Source organism: Leuresthes tenuis, unplaced genomic scaffold (assembly GCF_036924035.1).
Source record: "Leuresthes tenuis unplaced genomic scaffold, fLeuTen1.0.hap1 SCAF_13, whole genome shotgun sequence".
Classification (NCBI taxonomy): domain Eukaryota; kingdom Metazoa; phylum Chordata; class Actinopteri; order Atheriniformes; family Atherinopsidae; genus Leuresthes; species Leuresthes tenuis.
This window is the reverse complement of record NW_027325367.1, coordinates 1,883,043-1,898,521: the sequence shown is the minus strand read 5'-3', so window position 1 is coordinate 1,898,521 and position 15,479 is coordinate 1,883,043. Positions and strand designations below refer to the sequence as shown.

General features: G+C 44.3%; 1 protein-coding gene across 1 annotated transcript in view; it reads left to right on the top strand.

Annotated features, from left to right (window-relative positions):
• mei4 (meiosis-specific, MEI4 homolog (S. cerevisiae)) overlaps positions 1-15,479 on the top strand; it is a 35,705-nt gene that overhangs the window by 11,985 nt on the left and 8,241 nt on the right. Inside the window, exon 4 of the mRNA XM_072362884.1 lies at positions 6,086-6,217. Within this exon, the coding sequence (XP_072218985.1) occupies positions 6,086-6,217 (132 nt within the window). The remainder of the gene's footprint in view (positions 1-6,085; positions 6,218-15,479) is intronic.

The following is a 15,479-nucleotide window of genomic DNA, read 5'->3' as shown; positions in this document are numbered from 1 at the left end:
CTGTTAGCGTTAGCTTCAGCCAACAAAGTAATGTGGGAACAATAATGTTCATCTTTCAGAAAGGAACAGCAGTAACTCCTTAGAAGTTGGTGCACGTCATCTTCATTAGCTAAGCTGTTAGCGTTAGCTTCAGCTAACAAAGTAATGTGGGAACAATAATGTTCATCTTTCAGAAAGGAACAGCAATAACTCCTTAGAAGTTGGTGTACGTCATCTTCATTAGCTAAGCTGTTAGCGTTAGCTTCAGCTAACAAAGTAATGTGGGAACAATAATGTTCATCTTTCAGAAAGGAACAGCAATAACTCCTTAGAAGTTGGTGTACGTCATCTTCATTAGCTAAGCTGTTAGCGTTAGCTTCAGCTAACAAAGTAATGTGGGAACAATAATGTTCATCTTTCAGAAAGGAACAGCAATAACTCCTTAGAAGTTGGTGTACGTCATCTTCATTAGCTAAGCTGTTAGCGTTAGCTTCAGCTAACAAAGTAATGTGGGATCTTTCAGAAAGGAACAGCAATAACTCCTTAGAAGTTGGTGTACGTCATCTTCATTAGCTAAGCTGTTAGCGTTAGCTTCAGCTAACAAAGTAATGTGGGAACAATGTTCATCTTTCAGAAAGGAACAGCAGTAACTCCTTAGAAGTTGGTGTACATCATCTTCATTAGCTAAGCTGTTAGCGTTAGCTTCAGCCAACAAAGTAATGTGGGAACAATAATGTTCATCTTTCAGAAAGGAACAGCAATAACTCCTTAGAAGTTGGTGTACGTCATCTTCATTAGCTAAGCTGTTAGCGTTAGCTTCAGCTAACAAAGTAATGTGGGATCTTTCAGAAAGGAACAGCAATAACTCCTTAGAAGTTGGTGTACGTCATCTTCATTAGCTAAGCTGTTAGCGTTAGCTTCAGCTAACAAAGTAATGTGGGAACAATAATGTTCATCTTTCAGAAAGGAACAGCAGTAACTCCTTAGAAGCTGGTGTACGTCATCTTCATTAGCTAAGCTGTTAGCGTTAGCTTCAGCTAACAAAGTAATGTTCATCTTTCAGAAAGGAGCAGCAATAACTCCTTAGAAGTTGGTGTACGTCATCTTCATTAGCTAAGCTGTTAGCGTTAGCTTCAGCTAACAAAGTAATGTGGGAACAATAATGTTCATCTTTCAGAAAGGAACAGCAATAACTCCTTAGAAGTTGGTGTACGTCATCTTCATTAGCTAAGCTGTTAGCGTTAGCTTCAGCTAACAAAGTAATGTGGGAACAATAATGTTCATCTTTCAGAAAGGAGCAGCAGTAACTCCTTAGAAGTTGGTGTACGTCATCTTCATTAGCTAAGCTGTTAGCGTTAGCTTAAGCTAACAAAGTAATGTGGGAACAATAATGTTTATCTTTCAGAAAGGAGCAGCAATAACTCCTTAGAAGCTGGTGTACGTCATCTTCATTAGCTAAGCTGTTAGCGTTTGCTTCAGCTAACAAAGTAATGTGGGAACAATAATGTTCATCTTTCAGAAAGGAACAGCAGTAACTCCTTAGAAGTTGGTGCACGTCATCTTCATTAGCTAAGCTGTTAGCGTTAGCTTCAGCTAACAAAGTAATGTGGGAACAATAATGTTCATCTTTCAGAAAGGAACAGCAGTAACTCCTTAGAAGTTGGTGCACGTCATCTTCATTAGCTAAGCTGTTAGCGTTAGCTTCAGCTAACAAAAGTCTGTTAACTGGCCTCCTAAACCCGTGGCTTTTAGGGACCAGAGCGTTCCTTCTTTTTTAGGTCCAGTAAAGTCTGTTTGACTCAGATGGTCCCGTTGTGGAAGCATCTCGAGGACCACGAGTGGACGCACCTGAGCTCAACGTTCAGCCTTGTTTTTGTCTTCCTGTGGTCGCCCTCAACAGAAGAAGAAGCTGTCACAGCGCTGCTGCCGCTGAGGGAAATGATTGTGTTCAGAAGCTATGATGGACTGATCAGAGGGAGTGTGTTCACACAACTCTGCGTCTGTAACTCTTCTTTATGTGACAGCTATTTTTTCCACAAAGGAAGAGGTGTGTTAGGGGGTGTTAGATGGCCGGAATGAATCACAGGTCTTGGAAATTAGTTTCTGGAAACAGAAGGGTGAGTTTCTGATGATTTATGACTTGTTCTGCTTCACTGGTGGCTGTAAAACTTCTCTCCGTTTATCCTTGTCCAACCTGAAGTGGTTTTTTTCTTCTTATAACCTTTATTTTTCCCCAGATGTAAAGAATAAATGTCCCACATGCCAAAACCCAAAGATGTAACTGTAATGACTCGGCGCCACAGAGAGGACCACGGGGTGGGCGGAGGCCTAGGTTTCCAACGTCTTCGCTCTAACTGACCCCAGAACGCTGTGATCGGGACCTAATTAAATGTTCTCGATAGTTTTTGACTCAAGATGCCGATAAAAGTCTCTATTTGGATCTGATGGTTGTTCTTTGTACAATATCTAATAAAAGTGGAGATAATCCACCTCAAACCAGTTCAGTTTTATTAGTAAAGCACCAAATCACAACAGATACAGTCCAATTAAAGCCAATTATAATCAAATCAAGTTAATTCGGTTCCAAATTAGTCCAATTCGTACAGAGACGATTAAAAAAAAGAGTTGCCGAGCTCAGGAAACCAACAGATTGCATCAAAACTTCACTTTGATCCAATCCTCCGTCCTCTGGGCCTGAAGCAGCAGAACTATGGGATGTTTCAGGCTCACCTGAGCCATCCCTAACTATAAGCTTTATCAGAAAGGAAAGTTTCAGCCTGATCTTAAAGGTAGAGAGGGTGTCTGCTTCCTGAAGCCAAACTGGCAGCTGGTTCCACAGAGAGGGGCCTGATAACTGAAGGCTCTGCCTCCCATTCTACTTTTAGGGGCCTGATAACTGAAGGCTCTGCCTCCCGTTCTGCTTTTAGGGGCCTGATAACTGAAGGCTCTGCCTCCCATTCTGCTTTTAGGGGCCTGATAACTGAAGGCTCTGCCTCCCATTCTGCTTTTAGGGGCCTGATAACTGAAGGCTCTGCCTCCCATTCTGCTTTTAGGGGCCTGATAACTGAAGGCTCTGCCTCCCATTCTGCTTTTAGGGGCCTGATAACTGAAGGCTCTGCCTCCCATTCTGCTTTTAGGGGCCTGATAACTGAAGGCTCTGCCTCCCATTCTGCTTTTAGAAACTCTGGGAACCACAAGGAAACCAGCAGTCTGGGCCTATAGCAGCAGAACTATGTGATGTTTCAGGCTCACCTGAGCCATCCCTAACTATAAGCTTTATCAGAAAGGAAAGTTTCAGCCTGATCTTAAAGGTAGAGAGGGTGTCTGCTTCCTGAAGCCAAACTGGCAGCTGGTTCCACAGAGAGGGGCCTGATAACTGAAGGCTCTGCCTCCCATTCTGCTTTTAGGGGCCTGATAACTGAAGGCTCTGCCTCCCATTCTGCTTTTAGGGGCCTGATAACTGAAGGCTCTGCCTCCCATTCTGCTTTTAGGGGCCTGATAACTGAAGGCTCTGCCTCCCATTCTGCTTTTAGGGGCCTGATAACTGAAGGCTCTGCCTCCCATTCTGCTTTTAGGGGCCTGATAACTGAAGGCTCTGCCTCCCATTCTGCTTTTAGGGGCCTGATAACTGAAGGCTCTGCCTCCCATTCTGCTTTTAGGGGCCTGATAACTGAAGGCTCTGCCTCCCATTCTGCTTTTAGAAACTCTAGAACCTCCAGTTTCTAAAATCTTTTCTGCCTTGTATCTTGCCCTTTCAGTGACTGAACTCGCTTTGTTTTGCAGTTAAAATACCAATAAAAAGTGTTGTAGTCTGTGTCTAACTCCCAGCTCTGTAGTGAGCAGCAGAGCGGCTGAATGAGAAGTTCCAGGAAAGCGCTTCGAGTCGGACTGTGTTCCATCTCGAGGAGTAATGACAGTAATTTACCCAGCGGAGGTCCCACCTTCAGAGCTGCCCTCGTCCTCCAGGGGAGCTCCTATTTCAGCCTCGCTGTCTCAGACACACCTGGAGGAGTCGTTATGTTCTCGGAGGAAAGCTTGGGCGTGACGAAGAGCCCAGACGATGCCATTTCAGATACAGAATCTCTAGAGGCATCAGTCAAACGTCACCGCCGCTGAGTTCAGCTGCAGAATTATTCTCTGTAATAACCTTTCAGAGGGGGCAACAGTTTAGTGTCGGGCTGCCCATTTGTCTGCTGGAGGAACTTTTATTGGCTTCTTGAAGACTGGATCCAGCTGGCCTCGTGTGCTTCGACCCCAAAGTGAAGTGGTCAGGTTATTAATTCTGCCTTTTATGGCTGCACCTGTCCTGAAACAAAGCCGTGCTTCAGGCACATAAGAAAGACTCCTGAATGTCTTTTTAACCCGTATATAAGACCAGGGTTGAGCATTCCTTTGAAATTCCTGCTTGATTTTGAGTATTTAGAGATTAATACACTAATTGTCATCAAATAAAAGTCCCATCTGGAACTTTTTCTTGTTTCTGAGACATGAGAAGTTGACTCTTTGGCTGTAACTTGTGTTATCAGAGCACCAAAGGCCTTTCACACGGACAGTCACACTTTGTGAGATGGTATTGATTATGAGGAGAGCTCCCAATCAAGGAAATGTGCAGTTATAAGAGCTGTCAGCAATCAGTTGCTGTTAGAATTCATAGGAATCAGAGGTTTGCACGCCTGTTGAGGTTTTGTTGTTGTCCTCCAGATGTTGGAAGCTAATTGAAGCAGAATTAGTGTGTTTACACCTGCTGTGTTTGGGTTTCCAAGCTGTTAAACTCTGAGTTTGCTTATATTCCGTCTTTCAGACATGAACCCGGTCTTAAATATGGTTTTTGTTGCTCCTGGTGTTCGGTGCTTTGGGCTGAATCCACTGCTGAATGATTTTTATACCAAACAAGTTAAACCTGATTGTTGGGTCTGAGTAAACCGTTCTGCCGGTGCTCTGACTTCACCCTTTAAAGGGAAACTCCGGTGTTTTTAAACCTTATTTCTGGCATGAAATACGTTCATCTGCTCACCGAGAACAGTTTGGTGAAAGTCGGCGTCCTTCTGAAGATATTTAGATAACTGGAGATCCATATAACGGAGTGAACGGGGCTTAGAGGATGCAGCCTCTAAATAAGGCATTATCTGTCTTTATTTCACCAATACTTTAAGAAGAATGAATGAATGAACGTGTGCTATAGCTCTGTTAGCTCATAGCTGCTGTTAGCTCATAGCTCTGTTAGCTCATAGCTGCTGTTATGTGGCTACTTGCAGCTATAGGAGAGCTAACGGAGGGATTTCTACACAGGCACTCTACTGGGACCACTTCATCCACACGCCCCCCTGCAGCACAGTTTATTCACTCCGGTAAGAACGTCCATCTTACTGGAAATCTGATAAATATCCTGCTATGTTGCACAAAACTATCAGCAGCAAACTCTGTGTGAAGTTAGCCGACTGTCACAGAGCACGGAGTGAATAAGCTGTGCTGCAGGGGGGCGTGTGGATGAAGTGGTCCCAGTAGAGTGCCTGTGTAGAAATCCCTCCGTTAGCTCTCCTATAGCTGCAAGTAGCCACATAACAGCAGCTATGAGCTAACAGAGCTATGAGTTAACAGAGCTATGAGCTAACAGCAGCTATGAGCTAACAGCAGCTATGAGCTAACAGAGCTATGAGCTAACAGAGCTATAGCACACGTTCATTCATTCATTCTTCTTTAAGTATTGGTGAAATAAAGACAGATAATGCCTTATTTAGAGGCTGCATCCTCTAAGCCCCGTTCACTCCGTTATATGGATCTCCAGTTATCTAAATATCTTCCGAAGGACGCCGACTTTCACCAAACTGTTCTCAGTGAGCACATGAACGCATTTCATGCCAGAAATAAGGTAAATGGGTGAACAACAGCGGAGGCCTTTGATGTGGAAAGCTGGTGAAGTAATCCAGCTCAGTAAAAGCTACTCTCAGGCTCATATGGGATTATATATTCAACTATGGGCCTTGAAACACTCTGCAGAAGCTTCTAATTGAAGGATAGGCAGGTGGTTTGCATATTTAATTCTGCTGTGATGGAAAGGTTTCAGGGAAGTCTGTCAGTAAAACCTTTTTCCTTTTCCAAGCCGCAGCTCCATGCTGCAGAGAAGCTGATGGAGTGCCTGATTGCGTTGGGGAACAGCAGCGTATCAAAGTCCTTTCTCATCCGTCACATCCTCTCTGAGATCAACGCTGTGGCTGATCAGCTCTGGCAAGCCTCCCAGGTAAACACTCACTTATTCCTGCAGTGCCAGCACTCCTTTCCTCCTCTTCCTCTCGCTCTCAGCTCTGTTACAGTTCACCCTTTTGCCTTTTCTTTCTTTTGTGGCCTCCTGAGCGGCTGCTCTTTGGCTTCTCAGTGGGATGTTGCAGAGTGTTTTAACACTTCTTCTGAAAAGCAGCTTGAGCTTTTATTTCTCGGGCCTTCTTCCCCACAGACGCTCTTTCTGTCAAACACTCATGAAGAGATCGTATCTGTGCCAGCCTTCAGGCACTAACAGCTTGCCTTATTGATTTGTTGCCCTGGTCACTCCTGAAATGCCGTAATCAATACTGCATCCTGCCGGTTTCCTGCCTGCCGTGTATTCAAAGGTCCGCCGGCAGCTTTGGTCACTGCCTGAGTCACAGGCTTCCTGTGAAAGGCCGAGCCGAGGCCACCGGGGGTCCTTGGGAATGGAAATGTGTGAAAACAGTAAAGAAAGCGGATGATTTTCCCTCCTTCTGAGCATCCCTCCCACCTCCTCTGAGTCGCTCTCTTGTTATTTTTCTCGTCTTCCACGGGGCCGTGACAAAAGGCAGCAGTTCTGAGAGCCACGTTTGGGGGGGAAAACAGATATGGGAACAGCCCTGAGCTATGAACAAACGAGCCGTAATCTGTATTTTTAGCCAAGTGTGGACTTCCATCATGGATTCAAGTCGATCTCGTCTTGCCTCAGGAGCTCCGTCACTGTTTCCAGTCCAGTTTAAATGTAAATGTAGCTGAAAATGGTGCAAAGAAACGATGTCAGATGTTGAATGTGTGATTTTCCTCTTTTAACAGCAGCGTTTGGGCACTAAATAGACCTTTAGTGGCATTTTTCAGGATTTCACCTGCTCAGTTCCCCACTTTTTGTATTTTTTTCTTCTAATTGACCTAAATATTCAGTTTTTTTCTGAGTCAGGGATACTGAGAATATTCTGAGTTTCTGCTTCTGAAATAATTCAATTCAAAAATACTTTATTCATCTCCAAAACCAAATTCTATTGCTGATGTATACTTTATAGATCTTATCTGCCAGTGATTTCTGCACATTCTGCACATTTCCCGTGATGATCAATGAAAGAACGAGTTTTTCTCCATCCTGGACGTCTCCTCTTAAACTCATCTTGATTTGGGATCTTTTACCTACTTTGATAAGCTCAATCAGCTGCTCCAACATGCAAAAAAAACTTGCTCGTTGCTATGGTTACGCATCATAGCTAATGCTAATGATTCTTGCAGCACAGCAACCAAACCAGCACAGAAAAATCATTGTTTTTGCCATTAAAAAAGCAGACCATAGTGTCCTGGAAGGTGTCTTCCAGGTCTTTCACTGATTCATCAGTGCAGAGATGAGATACCTGGGCTTGTTTCTACAGTTTGGAGTCTGTCGTTGTTCAACATGAGGCGAGAAGCTGTGCCGGTGAAAGTCAGGGAGGCTTTTATGAGGCTGAAAAACAAGGATAAAACCATCAGAGACGTGGGTCAAACCTTAGGATTACCAAAAATCAGCTGTCTGGATGCTCATGAAGAAGAAAGAATGCTCTGGTTGGCCAAGGAAGACAGAAGAATCCTCACTGTGGGAAAGAAAAGCCCTCAAAGGCCCGTCCAACAGATCAGAACCATCTTCAGGAGGCAGGTGTGTCTCTGTCAGAGACGACTGTCCACAGAGGCTACGCTGCTACATGCTAACCGCTAGTTAGCCACTGCTACATGCTAACCGCTAGTTAGCCACAGAAACAGGATGGACACAGTTTGCCAAAAAGTCCTTAAAAGGAGCTGCAGAGTTCTGGAAAAGGTGGGAACCTGAGGGGGAACTATATGTGACTGTCTGAAACTGTCTCACTGTGGTCCATGCAGGGATCCAGTCTGGTTGTAATGCAGCGCTGCCTCAACATTTACCACTTTTTGCTGGACTCGGTCTCTCTGGTCAGGAGCTGTGAAACCAGTTTAATGTAGTTTTTTCTTCACTGTTCCCAGCTGTTCTATGAGGCCTCTTCAGTGGGAGGGTCTGACATTTCAAAGCAGAGAGCCGTGAACAGCAGTGAGCTCGCGTCTTTCTGCTCCAGCCCAGCTTCTTTTGAAGAGAGCTCGTTTGAAGACTGACTTATTAGCTTGTGCCTGCAGCTCTCTGGTCTCAGGGGAGCCGCGGCGTCCCGCCCATTATATAGAAATTGTGGAGGAGACACTTAACAAGATTATGCTGTTATCCAGAGGGAATTAAAATGGTGCCACGGTCGAACTTTCAGGTCTTAAACCTGGTGGTTACAGTGCGAAGAGCTAATCTGCAGCTAAACACAAGAATTACAGGTTAATTGCAAAGTTAAACACCAGCATTTACCGTGGTGAAGAGGGTGCAGTTACAAAGAAAGAGTGTGAGGAAGTGCTGACCTTCTCACTGTCTGCTGGGTCAGATTGTAAATGTGAAACAATGTGATTTGTCACCTGGTCTCTCTGGTTCTGTGTGCATCTGGGCCTCTATAGGTCTCCCTTTATGGAGACCAGAAAGAGGCGGGGATTGCTGTGATTGGTGGAAATATTTTCAGTTAATTAAGTTGGATTATTTATGTTGTACATTTTGTGGATTAGTTTTGAATGAACTATATTTTCTTTCTTTATTTTGCAGGAGTTAATTTGTATTTGTTGGCACAAACAAATTAAGATCTGTATGATTTCATTGTTAATTAACCTCTTATCCCCAGATCTGCTCTGATAGGCTCGTTTGAACTGGAGAGGAGGCCTATCAGAGCATATATGTCTGTTGGGATTTGTTCAGTCGGGTTGGAAGGGGGTATGTTTTAGGTGCTACGTTGGATGAGTTAATAAAAGAGTTAATAAAAGTCAACTTGTACTCTGTACACCTTGTGGGGCCCTGCATCTCTCACTTTACTACAAAGAGCCTGCAATCGTAACTGTAGCTGCTCGGTAATATTGGGATTATTACCCGCCTCCGTCAGCTGGAGCCACTGTTTTAAAAGCAGAGTTTCAAGGACGCGAGTCGAGGCTTTGAAGTCAGGAGCGGGTGGCTGAGGTCAGCGTTCCTGTCTGACTCGGATCGGCGCAGCATACAGATGAGCCATCTGCGTCGTTCTGTTGGAGGGCGCCGCTCTGTGACATCCGCCAGACGGCCCCGTGAAATCCAGCAGGATCACACTCGGGGTGTAAATGCCTCTCCAGCAACACGACTCAGTTTGCTCTGTTTACGTTGGCTGTTTGCTCAGCTGCTTTCACCCCAGAGGAGCGTCGGGGATGGAAAAATAAAGCTTTATCGTGAAAAAGGTGCTGAAACTTCATCATGGATCTGTGTTATTTTCCGTAAATGAGCCTTGTTTAGACGCTGTTTAAGTCTGACTTCCTACCTCGTAATTAAGAGCCGAGGACGGTAATAAAAGCTGTAAAAGTGCAGCAGAACATTCCAGGAAACGGGAGGCAGACTTTAAGAAGTAAGTCACCTTCAGCGGGTTGTGAGCGTCGTGAGCAACGCTTTTGGTGTGATGGTTACTCCACGCCACGTAGACACGGGCTGTGAGGGCTGTGATTGGTCCGCTCAGAACGTAATTCCCCTGCATTTTCCGGCCTTAATGGCTGTAAACGGCGAAGAAGCTCGTTGACATTCTGAATTATCTGAGGTGCATTTGTTCCTCCAGGCATCGGCCGGTCCTACAGACCAACATTTAACATTTAAGCATTTGTTCTTCAGTATCGATGAGCTCCAGCTGCAAATACAGCTGCTCCACCTCGGTTGCCGTCGGTTACCGCTGTTAACTGTGACGGGAAGACAAAAAAAAGAGTCGTCTGTAACCCCTGAAACCGCACAAAGGCTGGAGCGCTTCTTATTCTTCGGCCCTGGAACAATTCTAAGTCTAATTCTACTAAAACTATTCTCTTGAGGCCCGATGGAGGCGGAGCCATTATGAGGCTCTCATTTTGTTGGAGAAAGCAGTTTAAATGAAGTTTGTTGAGGCAAACAAGTTTTTTATCTTATTAAAAACTACATTATTATCTGTTTGTGAAGATATTCAACATTTCTTCCGTCTTCCTCTCACTTTACTCGCTTCATTTGGAGTTGGATCCCCCTGAAACCCGAGTTTCATCATAATGTTGTAATGAGATTCAAAGCCAGTCAGCATCTGTGATGGTTGCCCTTAATGATTTTAACTTTGGCTCATTCAGACTTTCAGGGCTCAGAGTTGGAGGCAAAGCCAGAGGAAATGAGCTCCTTCCTCTAAAGGCCAGCGCCAGTTTAATTTACTCTTGGTGACTCTGGAGCCCTCCAGGCCTCCTCTGGGCATCACATTTCATCTGTTATTACCAGGAGGGGACAGATACTCCCATCCCGACGTTTGTCTTCTAAAAGATGGGTTGCCAGGTCAGATGAGGAGCCACAAAGCTGATTTGTTCTGTGTTTTATATATTTTTTAGACTTAACAGTCATGACAACGGCTCCAACAGTAAGTTTTAAGCTGTCTGTCGCAGTTATTTGATCCTGAAGGCTCTGGTTTCTCATTCATGGTCTTTATTTTCTATGAATTCTACGTTTTAAAAGGCTGAATACCCTCAAATTAAAGCTGAGAGGTTGAATGTTAAGACCATATTCATGATAGAAGTTGCGGTTTCATGTTAAACTACCTGTCGTCTGTATTATAGCTCCATTAAAGCGCCTCAGTGTTCATCCACAGCTCAGTCAGTGATCCCCATCTTCTTTGTCTTTACTCACCAGCTCTGATTCTCAGGGGGGAAGCAAACCAACATAACATCTCTGCAGAAAAACAAATGATGACTCCAGAAATGGAGGTTTCATTGGTTGAGTCGGGAATAAATCAGGAAGGGGAGAAATTTGGTGTAGACACAGGAAGTGGAGAGCAGATAAGAAACAATCATGTCTCAGTGGAAAATGTGGCTGCTTCACATCATTCACTGTGGCAGTAATTTCCATATTAAACAGCTCATCATTTTGATAGCAGATCTGGACTTCTTGTTAGAAAAGAAACCAGAAAAATAAAAGAACATTTTTGGTTTTGAGCTAAAAAAAAAAAGGCCTCTTTATAAATCCAGCCAACTAAATTAGATCAATAACATTAAATTTTAGCTCAATGGTTTATAATGTCACAAAGACACATCATTTGTTCCCATTTCTTTAGCTGCATCTATGAAAAACAGCAAAGAAAACACAGTTTGACAGACAGAAAATAGGATTTCTGCAGCAACAAGGTGATTCCCAAAGAGCTATTAGCTGAAAACTTGGCATATCTCAGCATGGTGTGCAGTGTGTCCTTAAAACATTTGAGGAAACTGGACAAGTGGAGGACAAAAGAAGAAGTGTCAGGCCTAAAAAACTATCTACAGCAGATGAACAGGATCTGAAAGTGATGTCCTTAAGAAAGAGGAAAAAATCCAGCTGTGACCTGACAGGACCTGAGAGATGCATCTGGACCTTCAGCTGATCCATCTACTGTTGGCCCAAGCCTCATCAGAAATGGGCTCCATGGAAGGGTGGCTGTCAAGAAGCCGTTCTTAAGGAAGGGAAACAGGGAGAAAAGGCTGAGCTGTGCCAAATGACACAAGAAGTGGACTGAAAATCAGTGGCAACAGGTCTTATGGAGGGATGAATCCTCCCCAGAGCCCGGACCTCAACATTATTGAAGCAGTGTGGGATCATCTGACAGAGAACGGAACAAAAGGCAGCCCACATCCAAAGAAGAGCTTTGGGATGTCCTTCAAGAAGCCTGGAGAACTATTCCTGAAGACTCCTTAAAGAAATGACAGAAAGCTTGTCTCAGAGGGTTCAGGCTGTGTTGGAGAATAAAGGAGCTCAGACCAGAGATTCACTTTAAAGCTGCTGAGAACTGATAAAAACTCTGTTTCTGCCTCAGATTCTGGGTTTATGTTCAGGTTTGAACATGTTTCAGTGAATCTCTGCTGCTGTTTCCTGGTAATATTTGGTCCTTTGGTTCTTTTAAACCACAGCAGCAGTTGTTCAGGTCACACCAATGCTTAAAATGCAAATATAATCTGCAGTAAACTGAAATGGGTTCATCTTTTTTACTCCAGCTTCCCATTAAAAACAAAACAAGCTGTTCCTGTTCATTTAGTTTCAGTATTCCGTGCCATTCACTGAAATATGTCACTTGGAAGCTCGTCTGTCCTCACTAACATGCAGGGGGAGTAATTTGAATGTGAATTTCAGAGGAGTTTACCAATAAAGTCCTTCTCATTGGGGGTCATCCACCTATTATGCTAATATAGGCGAATGTGACAAGATAAATGAGTTGATGGAGCACCAGCCCCATCCCGGCGTTTCATTGCTGCTGCCCACCACAGATGGAAGTTGTTATTTAAAGGATAGATTAGTCTCCTCAGACCCTGCTGTGTTTTTGTCAGTCGCCATGGAAACGGGAAGCAGTGTGATGCCTCCTGCCTGCAGCTGGGGGAGCGGTGGCTCGGCAGCCCGCCTCACATCATGAATTACCTGACTCCCAGCCTCTTTGTGCTCCAGGGGAATGTCCCACATTTTCTATTCTGCTTCTGAAAGTTTCACCTCTTCCTCAGCAGTGAGCAGCTGGTAGATGAGCTGCTGGAAAAGCTTCGTAGTGCAGAACAGAGTGCACCAAGATGGCGTTCGGCGCCTGTCTGTCATGCTTTATTAACATTTCCAGGGAGCAGCTTCTTCTTCTTCTTTTTCTTCGTTTGGCAGCTCTGGTGACGGCTAAATTAATTAGCAGCAGTCTTTGGCTCTCTGGCCGCCTGTTGTCTTCATCTCGGTCGTCTTCCTCCCACAGCTCACTTGTCTCCGCTGTCACGAAGCTAATCCACTGCTTCCTTTGGTGTCAGGAACAGGACCTGGACTGTTACTGAACTACAGCAGGGGGTCAAACTCAAACACACAGAGGGACAAAATGTTAAAGTGAACAAAGCCGCGGGCCAAGGTTGAACAAATGAACTTTTTAATATGGAACCCAACAAGTTTTGATTTAACAATGAATACTGAACCAGCAAGGCTTATATAACCTTAAAGTCCAGGGCTGCAAAACTGAGTTGCTAATAATAATAATAATAATAATAAAAACATATCAATGGCATATTAAATTAAATTAAAATGAAAATTTAATGCCTCCTTTCTGTTTGCAGCCCTCTGATTTATGTCAAAATTAGCTTCTTACACAGGCTAATAAATGTGAAAATAAAATAACATAAACCTCTTTTCATCTCCTTTACTTTCTGGCTCCTTTGAGCTGTGTCCAGGTCCTTATATTTGTCCTGGTGTTTCGTTTCATAGTGTCGTCTAATATTATATCCTTAGTTACTCCTTAGTTACTGCTTAGTTACTCCTTAGTTACTCCTTAGTTACTGCTTAGTTACTGCTTAGTTTCTCCTTAGTTACTCCTTAGTTTCTCCTTAGTTTCTCCTTAGTTACTCCTTAGTTACTCCTTAGTTACTCCTTAGTTACTCCTTAGTTACTCCTTAGTTACTGCTTAGTTACTCCTTAGTTACTCCTTAGTTACTGCTTAGTTACTCCTTGGTTACTGCTTGGTTACTCCTTGGTTACTCCTTGGTTACTCCTTAGTTACTCCTTAGTTACTCCTTAGTTACTGCTTAGTTACTGCTTAGTTACTCCTTAGTTACGCCTTAGTTACTGACGCGTTGGCTCCACAAACAAGACAAACAGGTCTGTCTTTTACATAAACAGATATTCTGTCTCCCATCTATTTTCTGCCTTTCTTTTGGCCATTTTTTGGTAGGTAACAGTGACAGCTGTGGTTTGAGGTCGAAGTGTGGTCTGGGGGAGAGGCGGGGGGCACAAGAAGACCGCTAGCATAGATGCTACTGACACAGAGGAGGGGGCGTTTCTGCCTCTGTTCTGATTGACGCGCCAAAACAACCGCAAAGCATTATGGGATTTGTAGTATAAGCGGTGTTACAGCGCTGCCGCCGTATAATACTGACGGGCCAGCTCTAATATTAATTTGAAATTGCCTCGGCCAGAGTTTGACACCTATGGGTTACAGCGTGGTTTCATGACCTCTTTGTATTATGTTTATCAGACGCTTTTATCCAAAGCGACTTACAGGTAGGCCTTGCCTAAGGACCCCTGCTGGAGGTAGTACCTTTCATGCAGGGGATTTGAACCCAGGTCACCCACATGAAAGGTGCAAATCCAGTCCCTATTATGAGGGTTCATCCCTGCAGAGCAGACCGAGCATATCGTCACTGCTTTCGAATGCTCAGGGGTGATATTTAGTGAGGCCTGCCATCAGTTAGCAGCACTTCACAGACCCGTTTGTAACAGTCTGGAGAGACAAACTAACACTTTCGTTCGTCAGCAAAGCAGCTGAGCTTTAGCCAACATTGCCTGTGAAAATGTAAAATTAATTGTGCTGATATTTAATCCAAAGTACATTTAAAGAGCAGGAATTTGGCCCAGAACAAAGTGGTTTTCTGCCAAATCCTCCTGAACTCGAATCCAAATATGAGTAAGAGCAAACAAAGGGAGAAACCATCGACTGGTTTGGTACCAGAATACACTTAAAAATACCACATGGAGTTTTCTCAAGAAAGTTTCAGTCCAGTTTCTGCAGAAAAACTCCAGAAAGAAGCAAGAAAACGAGAAACCGACAACTTTCTTGCTTTTGTAAAGACTAATCGGTGAATACAGGAAGTTCTGTGAAGAAACCAAGAGCCGGTGTGGGTCAAAATGCTCCAACAGGCTGGTTTATCACAGGCAGGAGGACTAAGAATCAGGCTGAAAAGAGAAGGGTTGAAAGATAAAGGCAGATGCAGAACTAAACACAAAGATAAATCTCCTTCCATACAGCAAGCCTGAAAAAATACGACCACTAAACAGGCACCAGAAGGTTCAGCTAACGGAAGGCAACAGCAAGAAGTGAGTCAGGAGTGGTCAGAAATAGTCCATTGAGTGGAAGACTGGGGGCTGGTTGCCATTTTTAAAGGAGGGGGATGGTGTGGTTCTGTTGGCTTCTTCAAGCCAGAACCTTCAGTTCACAGCTGAGTGTGAAGCAGCCGAGATGAAAGTCGGGATCAGGGATGAGTCTCTGCCTCAGCTGGAGCAGTTTCAGCATCTCTGGTTCTGAACCTCCGGGTCGGGCTGAGTCTCTGCCTCAGCTGGAGCAGTTTCAGCATCTCTGGACCTGGTTCTCAGTGATGGTGAGTTGGATCAGAGATGGACAGACGGATCGGGGCTCCGTCAGCAGTAATGAGGGCGCTGCTCCGGTCCGTTTGGTGAAGCTGAG